Here is a 13,889-nt window from a genome sequence, read left to right as displayed (position 1 = left end):
GGCGGACGCGCGCGCGCACGCAGGCGCCCGGCAGAGACGGGTGGGAGGCCGCTGGCCCCGCCTCGTGCACGTGACCGGCGCCGCCCCGCCCCGCCCCGCCCCGCCCCGCCCGCCGCGTCTCGCGCCCGGCCGGCTTCGCGGCGGTTGGCGGTTGGCGGCGGCGGCCCCGGCCTTCGCGCCCGGCCGGCAGCGCCCACCTGCGGCGGCGGCGCGCGCGCACTCTGGCGGGCGGCTGGGGGTGGATCCCGGCACTACGGCGCTCGGAAGCGGCCGCGGCTGGGAATGGCGGCCGCGTTCTCCAGTCCGGAGGTGGCTGCTGAGGGGCAGGAGCCATTGCTGAGTCCCGGGGTGGCGGAGGAGGAGGCGGAGAGCAGGTAGGAGCTTGCTCCTTCCCGCGCCCGCCCTTCCCGAGGCGGCGAGGCGACTCCCTGTGCGGCGGGCGGAGGGTGTCTGCGCCAGCAGGCGCCTCCCGTCCCTCCCCGCTCCGGGGGTTGCGGCGACGCCGCACGAGTCACCAGAGGAACCAGCCGTGGGGGACGAGTCCCTCTCCCCCCTGCGTGGGTGCTTCGCCCCGCAAGGGAAGCCCGAGGCTGAGGGAAGCTGCCCGCCTTCTGCCAGGAAAAAAACAGCTGCTTGGATGTGTCGGGGTGGCTGCTGCTGCCGCCGTCTGTGCTGAAGTGTTCTCGTACTTGGAGCGCACCGCTTGATTCCACCAAAATCTTGAAAGTAACCAAACACAGCATGTGCAAGAGTTTGACTGACTTTTTCCTATGCGTGATGGGCAATAAGGTTACAAATGTACGTTTATAAACATCGTTTATGTGGTTATAGTTTCACTGAACCCAGACAGTTGAATAGTGTAAAAATTTCTGAAGAAATAAGCGTACAAATCATGCTGTGGAATATTAGTTTTAAAATTGCACGTATGCCTAAATCTTATCTATGACCTATAAACAATGTTTATAAACTGCTTGATGTATAAGCTAGGTCTGCATCTTTTGGACAGAGATTATTTTGTTTAGAGTATTTCAAAACCAGATGAAGGACGCTGAAATGTTCTTCTGAAAAAGTACGTGGGTCTCAGAAGGTGTTTATGAATTTTAGAAAAATAGCTTACTGCTCACAATGTTTGTAACTTCTATTTTAATTTTTTTTTTTCAGCCCTTAGAGTCTCCAGAAATCTGTTTTACACACATCTTTTACGTTGTATAGTTACTTTCTACTGGCTATACCTTTTCGTCTAATCAATACTTGTTCAGGTTTGGGGGTTTTTTGCTTTAGTCACAGTTCTGAGAAAACGTCTGGGATTTTATGGTTTAACACACACTTCTCAAAGCCTTTACCTGTAATTCTCTAAAGTGTCTATGCAAAGAGATTGCAGAATTGAAGATCTCTAGCTAAAGATCTCTTTGTGTAACAGTTGAATGCAATAGTATATGATAGCATTTCTATTAGTTTTTTTGATTTTTCAATCTAGTATTTTTTCAGTGAAAAGTTAACTTGCTTCTGAAATAAATTCTTCGTATTCTTTTGCTGTGCAGAAGTCCATTTCTGCATAACAATTTACACAGTTGTATTGAGAGGATTGTGAAAATGTTTTCAATGTCCTGGGGGAACAACTGGAGGATAATCTGATAATGATTTCTTTCTCTCTTGACTTCTGGTTCAAAAACAGGGATGTTGTGGAAACACAAGAGCATTATAAGAGCAGGTGGCGATCTATCTGGATTATGTATCTTACAATGTTTCTCAGTAGTGTAGGTGAGTAAACACAGGTGCATTTCAATGTTATTTGCTTAATGAATATATTTTGGTTTGAAAATTACAGGGTTTTCTATATTTCAGCTACCTAGCTCCTTTAATGCTACTGTTCTTTTATAACCTTAAAAAGGTGCATTTTCTGATTCTTCAAAAGGAAAGACGTGACCAGCAAATCAAACAGAAAGTTACATTTAATAAGATAAGTTAAATAACACTCTGTTTTGAGACTAAATAACATGTTACATAAATCTTTTATTGCTTTGTAACAGTTTGGCATAAAAGGTAGTGGCAGAGTAAGGTTATTGTTCAGAACCAAGCAAAACAAAGGTCATACTTTTATCATCCAAAGTGAAACTTATAGGGAATGAAAATAGAAGTAACACTGAGTTCTTAAGAGGCAAGATCTTTGTGGGAATGTATGTTATCTATTTCAAACTGTGTATGAGAACTTGTTTTCTCCTATGGGATTTTGTATCTCTACTGCAGAACAAATTACTGTTTCATTCCTAAATAACTGCCTCTGGGAACAAGACTTCTGGTGATTTTTGACTTCTGGTGATTTTCTGTGGGCCTAGAAATGGTCTTGAAAATCATGGGATACTTCATTGATTTTTTTGTTTGTTTGTTTAATTTGATGAATTAAAACATCTTTGATAAATGAATACAAATATGTCTGTATATCAAGAAATTCTTTTTACTCTGGGGACCTTGTTGTCTTTCCACTGGGAGGAAAAATCCCGTGCAGTTTGCTTGGCACATCAGTTTCTTTTCATAGGAGTTTTTTTATTTAGTGTGTACATACCTATAAAATGTCCTTTTAAAAATGCTTCCTCCTGTTAGGAGGAATTATCACTCCTTTAAAAAAGCACATAATATGTAGTTTCTTCAGGTGACAGACTGATGCACAGTTTTAGACTATAATACACTGAGGAGCAGAAGAATGAACCTGTAATTGTTTCAGTAAAGCTAATTACTGATAAACATGACACATAAGTAACTTCAATTATGTTTTTACTGCATTGCAGGTTTCTCAATTGTCATTATGTCTGTGTGGCCGTATCTTCAAGAGGTTTGTAAATCTGGGTTTTTTTAATTAACAAGAACAGAAAACTCCTGCTCAGGAAGTATGTAATATAAAACTTGACATTTTGTTTAGGAAAAGAAACAGTAAAGGGAAGTGTATGGTTATAAGAGACTAATTTTGCCATCCGCTTAGACAACTATTTCATGTAAAATGTCAGTTGATTTCCTGAATTGATAAAGGTACATCATAATCCAGAAATGTTTGATTTTCCTATATAATTTCACTGTTTTCTTGAACAGTGAACCAGTAGAAATCTCTTTACCTGAATGCACTTGTAGTGTTAAAACATAATACACAAGGCTTGTCTGCATTTTGAAAAAAAAAAAAAGCTGAAGGAAGAAATTGCTCTGTGAATCACAGAATCATTCAGGTTGGAAAAGACCCTTGGGATCATCGAGTCCAACCATCAGCCCTACTCTACAAAGTTCTCCCCTACACCATATCCCCCAACATCTCATCTAAATGACCCTTAAACACATCCAGGGGTGGTGACTCCACCACCTCCCTGGGCAGCCTATTCCACTGTATGACCACTCTTTCTGTGAAAAATTTTTTCCTAATGTCCAGTCTAAACCTCCCCTGTTGCAGTTTAAAGCCATTCCCTCTTGTTTTGTCACTAATCACCTGTGAGAAGAGACCAGCACCAACCTCTCTACAATGTCCTCTCAGGTAGTTGTAGAGAGTGATGAGGTCTCCCCTCAGACTTCTCTTCCTCAAACTGAACAGTCCCAGGTCCCTCAATCTCTCCTCATAGGATCTGTTCTCCAGGCCCTTCACCAGCTTCGTTGCCCTCCTCTGCACTCGCTCCAGCACCTCGATACCTCTCTCGTATTGAGGTGCCCAAAACTGGACACAATACTCCAGGTGTGGCCTCACCAGTGCAGAGTACAGGGGGACTATCACCTCCCTACTTCTGCTGGTCACACTATTTCTAATACAAGCCAGGATGCCGTTGGCTTTCTTGGCCGTCTGGGCACACTGCCGGCTCATGTTCAGCTGCTTGTCAGTTAGAACCCCCAGATCCTTCTCTTCCAGACAGCTCTCCAGCCACACCTCCCCAAGCCTGTAGCGATGCATGGGGTTGTTGTGGCCCAAGTGCAGGAGCTGGCACTTGGCCTTGTTGAAGCTCATCCTGTTAATGTTGGCCCACCGATCCAACCTATCCAAGTCTCTCTGTAGAGCCTCCCTATCTTCATGCAGATCGACACTCCCGCTTAACTTGGTGTCATCTGTGAACTTACTGATGATGCACTCTATGTCCTCATCAAGATCATCAATAAAGATGTTGAACAGAAATGGTCCCAGCACAGAGCCCTGAGGAACACCACTTGTGACCGGCCGCCAGCTGGATTTAGCTCCATTGACCACCACTCTCTGGGACCGTCCATCCAGCCAGTGCTTGACCCAGCAGACCGTTCGCTCATCCAGGCCATGAGCAGCCAGTTTTTCTATGAGAATTCTATGGGGAACTGTGTCGAATGCTTTTTGAAAATCCAGGTAGACAATATCCACAGCTTTTCCCTCGTCCAATAGTCGGGTCATCTTGTCATAGAAGGAGATCAGGTTTTCAGGCAGAACCTGCCTTTCATAAACCCATGCTGACTAGGCCTGATCCCCTGGTTGTCCATATATGACTTTTAATGGCACTCGAGATGATCTGCTCCATGACCTTCCCTGACACTGAGGTCAGACTGACAGGTCTCTAGTTTCCTGGATCGTCCTTTCTGCCTTTCTTGTAGATGGGTGTTACATTTGATACCCTCCAGTCCAGTGGAACCTCCCCAAATGTCAGATTGTTGCATGTAGACCTTCTTGATATTCCTAGCAGGGAATTGCCTGTGTTCTTGGGTAGTGTTTTTAAATGGTTTGGGGTTTTTTTCCTCTTTGTTATGTTTTTGTTAAAAGTGGCATAAAAGGTCTCTAAAACTTTAATCTGTGCCAGGATTTTACTGCTCCTGGAATTGTAGAAGGCCAGTTTCAAATGCGAATTTGGAAGAAGATATCCTGGATAGGGTCCTAGAAGTATCATTAAGAATGAGGTTGGTGCTGAATTCTTGGAGAAGAAAAGAAAATGCATCATAAGCCTTGTAAATCAAGACAGATTCAGGCATCTGCAGAGATGACTTGCTCCTGGCATGTAAACTGCCTACCATGCTGCTTAAGTTATGGCTGTAGCCCATAACATCAGCAGCACCGTGTGAAAACTGTTTTGAGTTTGTTGCGAGCCACTTCCAGTCTCAGAAGCAAAGCACTTTTTCTTGGTTTGGTGCATTGCTGGAGACAGCCGAGGTTTACTGCCCTAGACAAAGTACTACGTGAAAACAACTGCTTCTGAGACCCAGAGTGGTGTATTTATATTAAACATCATGCAGTGCCATGCAGACACTAACTTGTTTAGCGATAGCTTAGGTTTGATACTGTGTTGCATAGTGTGATGTACCCTCAGAATTGCAGTGCAAAGTCCTAGGTATTTCACGTACTGATTCTAAAATGGTTTGGTTGGTATTATAAAATACTCTTAATACTTTACCCATAGAATCGGTTCATTTGTTTCCACAGATCGATCCGACAGCAGATGCGAGTTTCTTGGGCTGGATTATAGCTTCATACAGCATTGGCCAAATGGTTGCCTCTCCCCTCTTCGGCTTGTGGTCCAATTACAGGCCAAGGAGAGAACCTCTCGTCATTTCAACTGCGATTTCAGTAGCTGCTAATTGTCTTTATGCCTATGTCCACGTACCTCATTCACACAATAAATACTACATGCTGACTGCACGTGCCCTTGTGGGATTTGGAGCAGGTAATCACAGTAGAATTTACGTTTCTAAAAATTACTAAATTCTATGTCTTGTGTAAGATAGTTAACATATTTTAGTACCAGATTTACTATTACATGAATGGTAACTTACTACTTAACAAAGCAATTTATAATAAAATTATGTAATTGTGTGTAAATACTAGAGGGAGTGCTGGGTTTTATTTTCTTGCAAAATAAGAGCCCCCTAAAATAAATGTAATTTGATAATTTAAGAACATAATATTTACACAAACACTTTCTTCATTTTGTTTTTTTAAGGAAATGTGGCTGTAGTTCGATCGTATATTGCGGGTGCCACTTCTCTTACGGAAAGAACAAGTGCCATGGCCAATACCAGTGCCTGCCAGGCAGTTGGCTTCATATTAGGACCAGGTAAAGCATATTTTCTTTCCTCACTTCCCTAATACTTTTTAGGATGAAGTAGGGCATTGGAAGTAGGAATCCTCAGCAGCTGTATGTTGGGGATTTTAAGGCATAAGTTGTCAGTAGTATCAAAATTGCATAAATGGGATCCATTCATATATATTGTGTATGTCAATGTAAGTGAAATATTCTGGTCCAAAGAAATTCTAATTGTTTGTAGTTAAAACCTAGCTGGTTTGGATTGCTGACTGCAGGAAGAACAAGTTCCAAGATGCTGTCTTGTACCAGTACCCGCTAAATAGTCTATGTCCAACTGCACTTTATTCACGGAGAAGAGAATTTAACATTACTGTACTTGGGCAAACATTTCCACCTTTCCGAAATGACTGAAAATTTCACCTTGCCTCACATGTTGTAGAAAGTAACATCCAACAGATCTTTCTAACCTTGTAGTGATGACCAGAAAATCTTCATATTGGCAAAAATTTTAAGACACAGCACTGGTGTTACAGAGAGAGCTAAGGGAGCAAAGAGCTCAAGGGATGTTTGTTAGATCAGGCATAACTGTGGCTCCTGAGATAATCTGTCTGCTTCATGGGAGAAATGCATTAGACTTGCCTTGTGTTGTAAAGAGAGACCAGCAATTTTGCCCTAAGCAGCCTCTACTGATGACTTGTCTTCTGTATCTGGAGATTAAGATTATCCAATTAGTAGAGCTGAAGTGCTCTGCATGGTAATATAATGAGGTGAACGTTTAGGGCTGAAAGTTTTTTCTCCAGTGGATTATTACTGGTGCTGTTGATAGAGCATTAGAGGCTCTACAGCAGCAAAAAATCTGCATTCTTTGTGTGATTTGCAGAAAGTATAAGTTTAGGTAATTTCCTTTCCTGATTTGATAGGGACTCTCAGTCTGTTTCCTAACAGTAGTAAGCAAATGACCTGATTTTACAATCTTCTGCTCTGCAACAATTTAAATTTTACCAAAAGAAAAAACCCAACCCCACAACTTCTCTTCCCTCTAGCTTGCCCTTAGCAGGAGGGATAGTCCAGTCCCAGGACCAAGGTTTTCCATGTAGGAGGAAGAAGAAAAACAGTGAATCAGCTGTCTGCACATGGCCAAGAAAATTAACTACTGGTACACTTAGAATTCAGTTCCAGTTCTTTAAGTGTCAGGCTGTTATTTATACAGTGTATTTGTATGTAACCAAGTAGTTTTCTGGCTAGTTGAGATCCCACTGGTATCTATCAGTTTATTTACAGTAGGAGTCTCAAAATGTAAAAGGCTTGACAGGTAAAATACTTAAATTTTGCTTAGCAATTAGAACAACTTTGCTTATGCAGTTTTATGTGTTTATATGTGTTCTAATATTTTCTTAATGATTCTCAAGATTTTCGTAATAAATTTATGTTTTGAAGTTTTTCAGACATGTTTTACACTTATTGGAGAAGAAGGAATAACATGGAAATTAATTCATCTTCAGCTGAACATGTATACGGCACCAGTTTTATTTGGAGCTCTCTTAGGAGTTATTAATATTATTCTCATCTTTGTCATATTCAGGTAACCAAGACAAAAAAGATAAGTATTCTACCTTGGTTAAGTGAGTGGCTTATAACAATTAATATGCTGCTCAGAAGGAGGAGTAATAAGCCTGAAATTTGGAGTTCTAAATCTATAAGCTGTTACTTTTCAGGGTTTCTATCTATTTAATACATATCTTTTTCATTATGCTCATAAATTAATAATAGTGATGTTACAGCTAGAATGTAAACTGATTAAACCAGTCAGAGCTGTTAGATTATTAGCTTAGCCTTGATATATTTTTAGTGTTGATGTTTTCTGCCCATGTTTTTTCTCTAAAGAGAAATAAGGTTAGCTTGTCTGTAGGGTTCTCACTGTCTGCGTCTTTCCTTTAAGAATCTTGAGGGGGGATTTTTATGCATTATAGCATTGGTGGCAGGGAGGGGAGGGGAGAGATGCACACAGATATGTGATATTCTCCCACTAGAGTATTTTCTTTTTTGAATATGGTGGTGTTCACTGCAGTCAAATGTAGACTACACAGATGATGGTTAAAGGAGCTGCAAATACTTATATTCTAAGATTATGCTATTTAGAATTATTTTAGTAGAAACTTGACTCAATAGTAGATCAAATAAATATGTGTATTAATGAAAACAGTTCTTAAATTTCTAGAGAGCATCGAGTGGATGACATGGGACGGCAGTGCAAGAGTGTCAATTTTGAAGAAGGTACTGAAGGAGAAGGTATCTTATTTTTTCTAGAAAGCTTACTCTGTGATGATAATTTTGAAGTGCTCTGTTATTATATACAAGCATTTAGACATATTCTAAAGTCTGATGGATTGGGAGCTCAAAGTGGAAAATAGGCTACATCTGTTTCTAACTGGTCCGGAAATTGCTTCTTGTCCATGTTGTGTCTATATGCGTCCATAGTGCTGTCTGGTAGCAAAGAACTTAAAAAAATACTATATGGACCTTTCCAGATTTTCACTCTGGAACTGTCTCTTCCAAGAGACAGGGCTAAGTGAATATGGACATCAAAAAAATCTCCCTTAACTTCTACTCTACAGTCATACTTCTCTTTTGTTCTGTATCATGCTGAGTAATATTGTTATTGTGTATCAGCTTTCACATAAGGGCATCTTATTGAAAGGTGTATGTTGGATAAGTAAATTTGGTTGGTGAGACTAAAGTACAGTAATTGCCACATACAGTGCAACAGCTTATCTTCAATAGATACACTTTTTGTACATAGTTAAAAGTTTTTAAGGTGTTGTATCTTTTTCACTTGAAGAATAAAAAGTGTATGAAAGATGATCTTAAATCTCTTCTAAAATCTATGAAGTCATCTGTTTCAGTATGGTTTTCTGTTTAAAAAGGGAACTGTTATGTGCACACCTCACATGGGTGTTTTGTGTATGATGCCCAGGTTAGAGGAACAAAGGCTCCGTGGCGGTGCAGAGAATTGTACTGTTGTGCACTTTTGACTTTGCAAGAGGAGCAGAAAGTGGTTTGGTTTCCATTGTAAAACCATTTAAAGATGTTTATTTTGCTGTCACTCAGGACTTGTCAGTCCCAGCATTACAGTGGGACAACAGATGGTATAACCAATTTGAAATAATTTTTTTCCTCATTGTCAGAGGAATTGAAATTTCAGCAGTTCCATTTTGATTTAAAAACATTATACTTAGACTGTCAAAATATAACTGCCTAGCTGCCCACCAACCTGCATGTTAAATACTTAACAGAGTAAAGAAATCATTACTGTTTGTAATTTGTGGTCGTGTAAAAAAAAAGCTCAGTTTGCTGTTTAGATTATTCTTTTGTTTAATTGCAGAAAGTGGTGGTCTGGATCAGGACGCAGAAGGAAACATTGACCATGTTGCTGTGGTAGCACTCAATTTTCTTTTCTTTGTCATCTTGTTTGTGTTTGCTGTCTTTGAAACGTAAGTTTTTCTATTTTCTCTCCAAATACTTAGACATACAATGTAGTTAGACTGGGTGTGCGTGTACAGGCTTTTCTGTTGCACTCATTTCCTTAACTGTACTCTTCAGAAATAGAAGTTCAAAACTATATGCAATCAAATTGATGTATACTGATACAGAGTAATGAATTAAAGGTCAGTAATAACTGAAAATATGTAGCATACAGTTTGTAGTATATGAAACTGTAGTGTCAAAGCTTTTGAATGGATGCGAACCCATATCCTCAATTTTTTAAGTGTTAAAAAAAAAAAGTAGCTTAACTTGAGTTACCTGAAATCTTCAGAGAAAACTATCCTCACTTGAGTACCTTGTTCTATACTTTCTATTTTAATTTTATGTGATTTCTTAGTATGATTCTGATTAGCTCCAAGAGCTGCAGTGGAGCTCTTAGTAACGATTATTTCAGTAGTGATGAAAACAATTGTTTGATATAGCTAATGCAGTTGTATTCTTAAATACATTTTACGTGACTTTTTTTTTTACCTAAAGAGGTATGTTATTCACTCCCAAATTTTCTGTGTATAAGAAAATAAGTAAAACATAACAACATTCCCTCAGACTGAAGTGTACTTCCTTTTTTTAATTTATAAAATACTTTGAGGATATAAGGTTTATCTCTAAGGTAGCTAAAGTTTGTTATAAGAACATGTCTGTCTTAATTGCATTAAGTTTTAGAAAGCTGAGTTCCTAGAGAGTGATTAGTTACTAAAACTGAAGCAGTATTAAATGTTTATTACTTTTATAGCCACAGGGTCTGATTTTTTTTTTCTCTCTATTACTGTTGCTTTACTTTAACTCCATCATCTTTTCATGAAATAGATTAATGATGCTTCAGAGTATGGCTGGTGTAATGCAATTGTGAATTTTGTCTAGTGTATTTAGTTTTAATAAGTGATGCATGACAGAAGTAGTTCATAACTAGCCTGTGTTTTCTGGTATGTTCATCAGGAGGAAAGGCTTCTATACCACTGTGTTTGATATTTGGGACAATGTATGTATGGAAACAGCTGTATAGAAGAAACTTTTTTTTAATCAATGTCATTTTGTTCTGTCAATTTAGTATAGCTACTCCATTGACAATGGATATGTATTCCTGGACCAGGAAAGAAGCCGTTTTTTACAATGGAATAATCCTCAGTGTGGTTGGCATTGAATCGGTTATTGTTTTCATGGTGGTTAAGATGCTAGCTAAAAAGTAAGTTTTTTGGAGTTTTATCAGAATTTTGTTAACTTACGTTACCTAAGTGTGAAAAGCTTTACGGCAAGGCCAAATCTCATTACTTGGATCCTTTACTTGTTAATGAAGTTTGGTTTGCTAGGTCAGTGAAGTACTTCCAATTTTGACATGGTGGTTTATTCTGTTAACATAACCCCCTTCCTTGTCTGTCTGTCTTTTACCCTTGAATCACACGGAAAACAGGTTTTAAGTCACTGTGATTTTGTAATGATTTTGTAATTTTTCATGCAGGTATGTTGGTCAGGCATCTTTTCCACAAATTAATGGGCTATGTCATTAGCACCTTCATACATTTTACTTCAATTAACTGATATGTTTAATTGTCATTTCATTGTTTGATAGAACTGGTGAGCGTGCCATACTCCATGGAGGCTTACTGATTGTCTTGGTTGGCTTCTTTATCTTACTGCCTTGGGGGAAAAAACTACCAAATATCCAGTGGCAAGGTATAACCCAAGTCATACTGAACTATCATTGTAATGTTTTAGTGAAAGCTTTTTACTGTATTTTTTTTCTTAACGGTACACATAACTTGTTTTTACAGAAATAAAGAACAACTCCATTCCCAGAACAACTCCCACTGAAATGTTAATGCCTTTCTGGAGTTTGCAAGCAATGCAGCCTCCATCCAACCACACAGCGGAACCCGTGGGCTGCCCTGTCACACAGTCCTGGTGCCTCAATACTCCTGTGATCTACCTGGCCCAGTACATCAGCTCTGACATACTGATAGGATTGGGCTATCCGGTCTGTAATGTCATGTCCTACACTTTATACTCAAAAATTCTAGGACCAAAGCCTCAGGTAAGCATGATGCCTACACAGTTTATTTCATTTGCTCTCCAAGACTTGCACCCTCTTTATTAGAATGAGGGATCTAGCTGAAATTCCTTTTGAAACTTAATACTGTTTGGCTGATGACAGTCAGGGCAGAAGTTTCCAGGAACTCTCATCTTTTTTAAAATGCAAGGCAAGTCCCTAGAGGAATTAGAAAGCAAGGCTTGTACTACAATTTATGGCAATCTTAGAGAGTGAAAATTTCAGAATGACTAAGCCCAAAGCTTGTGGCTTTCATGACTGTCCTGGAAGAGTCATTTTTCTAACAACCAATTATATATTTGGAATATCAGTACAGAATATTGTTCCTCTTACTTGGTATGTTATACAAAGACTACAAATACTATGATAGCTCCAGTTACTGACATTTTATGGTGGTGACACACATAGCAAGCTGCTATTACTGCTTAAGAAAAAATTTTCTTCCTTTTTCATCATTTATCTCATTTTTTCCATGTTCTGTTTTGCTGTAAGAGATTCAATGGTTTGAGCCAAAATGCCTTTTTATTAGAAAGCTCTAGAGTATGTAGCTCAGTGGAGCCTTTGAATTAATGCATAGAGAAGCTGAGCAGTACTTTTGGAAACAAAGTAGTCAGTATCTTAATGATACCAAAGATAAGCAACTGCTTAAACACTTCTAAATTCTCTGTTTAGGATAATTGGTGGGAATTACTGGCAAACCAAATAATTCCTGTATCACTAACAGAAGCTTTTGATCTTCTGTAGGGTGTCTACATGGGATGGTTAACTGCCTCTGGAAGTGGAGCACGAATACTTGGGCCTGTTTTTGTGAGCCAGATATACACTCACCTGGGACCACGTTGGGCATTTAGTTTAATCTGTGGAGTAGTTGTAGTGTCTCTCTTACTCTTGGAGATAGTTTACAAGAGACTAATTGCATTTTCTGTGAGATATGGAAGGATGCAAGAAGAGAATTGTTAAATATGTATTTAAAAAAAAAACCAAACAAGTAAAACCAACCAGAAATAATACATAGTTATTACTACTTTTTAATGAGGAGTACCTAACCACTGACCTTGTTGGCTGTATGCTAAGAACTGTATACCTGTACTTACATGTTGACAGAACACATAACTTGGTCATATCCTAATACATGGTTACACCTGCTGCTATAGAGCTTTTGCATTCTGCTTTCCTAGCAGCAGAGGAGGGGATGTGAACAAGTTAGATCAATACAGTGGCACATTTGATGGGTGTACAGTTTAAATGATGCACCTGTGTACTGAATGCAGCTGTGAAGGTCACAGGTTACGTGCATCCTTTCCAGAAAGAAGTAAAAGAAATATTATCTTGATTCTGTGAATCAGGATTAGTAACTCTTTTGTAACTACAAGATTAGTTGAGCTGCACGCACTTTGTATGGAAACATCACTACTTGAGTGAACCTTCTGATGTTCAGTTTGCTAGCTTGTAAGCACTGGCTAATACAAGATGTCTGACTTTGGAAACTGTTATGTATCAGTACATCTTCTCCAGGATTTCAAATGGAGTGTGACAGAATCGTAGAGGAAGGCAGGTGCCTACTTCACGAGCAGCTGGTGTACTTAAGTTGGTTAAGAGCCACTGAAAATCACAGCCTCAGTGGCTGTTACTTGGAACTACAGTGAACCAACTGTATGTGCAATTTTTCTTCTACTGTTTTGCTGAATGCATTTTGTAGCAAGAAGGATAACCTGCACAGAGTTGAAATATGCACAGCTTTTCTTAACTTTACTTCAAGAAGGAAATACTAAGCATGACAGTTTACACTTCTGTTGTCATTTATGAGAATGAATGCACTGTGCTGAGCAACCAGTGTTAATGTTAATTAAGTAAAGAGGAAGAAACAGGCTTGTTGGGTGTTATTATCTGTAGACTTTTATTTTTCTGAATTTACAGTGTTTGAATCATTCAGTGTTTATTTTAAAAAGTAAAATAATTTTCCTTCATAATGGGGGCTAAGCTCATCTGTATGGGTTTATCTGTTTCAGTACTACTGCGGGAAAACAGTATACAATTTGTAGCTGCTGTTTAATGTGTCTTAATATTTGATGCTTACTGAATTTAATAAATGTAATGAAGTACTCTATGTAATTGTTCAAACACTAAAAGACTACTGAATTAAAAGATTATTTTTTCAATACTGACTGAAGGGAATACAGAAGTTTTATTCTCTCTCAGGCTTTCCCGCTGCAGAATCACAAAATGTTACGAGAAAGGACTTTGCTTCTATAAGCATTTCTTTTATATGCTAATTTATAATAAATAGTACTAGAAGT

The 13,889-nt window shown here is 39.2% G+C and overlaps 1 protein-coding gene across 2 annotated transcripts; it reads left to right on the top strand.

Annotated features, from left to right (window-relative positions):
- The first annotated feature begins 229 nt into the window (after positions 1-229).
- On the top strand, positions 230-13,757 carry MFSD8 (major facilitator superfamily domain containing 8). 2 transcript variants are annotated; one of them, XM_074867274.1, is made up of 12 exons: positions 230-374; positions 1,676-1,761; positions 2,787-2,830; positions 5,405-5,645; positions 5,922-6,035; positions 7,443-7,587; positions 8,224-8,294; positions 9,388-9,496; positions 10,597-10,731; positions 11,116-11,219; positions 11,318-11,577; positions 12,337-13,757. In XM_074867274.1, the coding sequence occupies exons 1-12, from the start codon at positions 283-285 to the stop codon at positions 12,550-12,552; spliced, it is 1,617 nt and encodes a 538-aa protein (XP_074723375.1). In that variant the 5' UTR covers positions 230-282; the 3' UTR covers positions 12,553-13,757. The 2 variants fall into 2 exon arrangements, with proteins under 2 accessions (XP_074723375.1, XP_074723377.1); XM_074867276.1 differs by having other exon boundaries at positions 230-798.
- The last annotated feature ends 132 nt before the right edge of the window (positions 13,758-13,889 follow it).

The sequence above is a fragment of the Strix uralensis genome, chromosome 4, assembly GCF_047716275.1.
Source record: "Strix uralensis isolate ZFMK-TIS-50842 chromosome 4, bStrUra1, whole genome shotgun sequence".
Classification (NCBI taxonomy): Eukaryota; Metazoa; Chordata; class Aves; order Strigiformes; family Strigidae; genus Strix; species Strix uralensis.
Note: the sequence above shows the minus strand (reverse complement) of the source record. Positions and strands in the feature narration are given on the sequence as shown.

Coding starts and splice junctions, on each gene's coding strand:
- MFSD8 (XM_074867274.1), top strand. CDS start 283: ATGGCGGCCGCGTTCTCCAGTCCGGAGGTGGCTGCTGAGGGGCAGGAG. Junction 10,732..11,115: donor GTTAAGATGCTAGCTAAAAA/GTAAGTTTTTTG, acceptor ATTGTTTGATAG/AACTGGTGAGCGTGCCATAC. Junction 11,220..11,317: donor ACCAAATATCCAGTGGCAAG/GTATAACCCAAG, acceptor TTGTTTTTACAG/AAATAAAGAACAACTCCATT.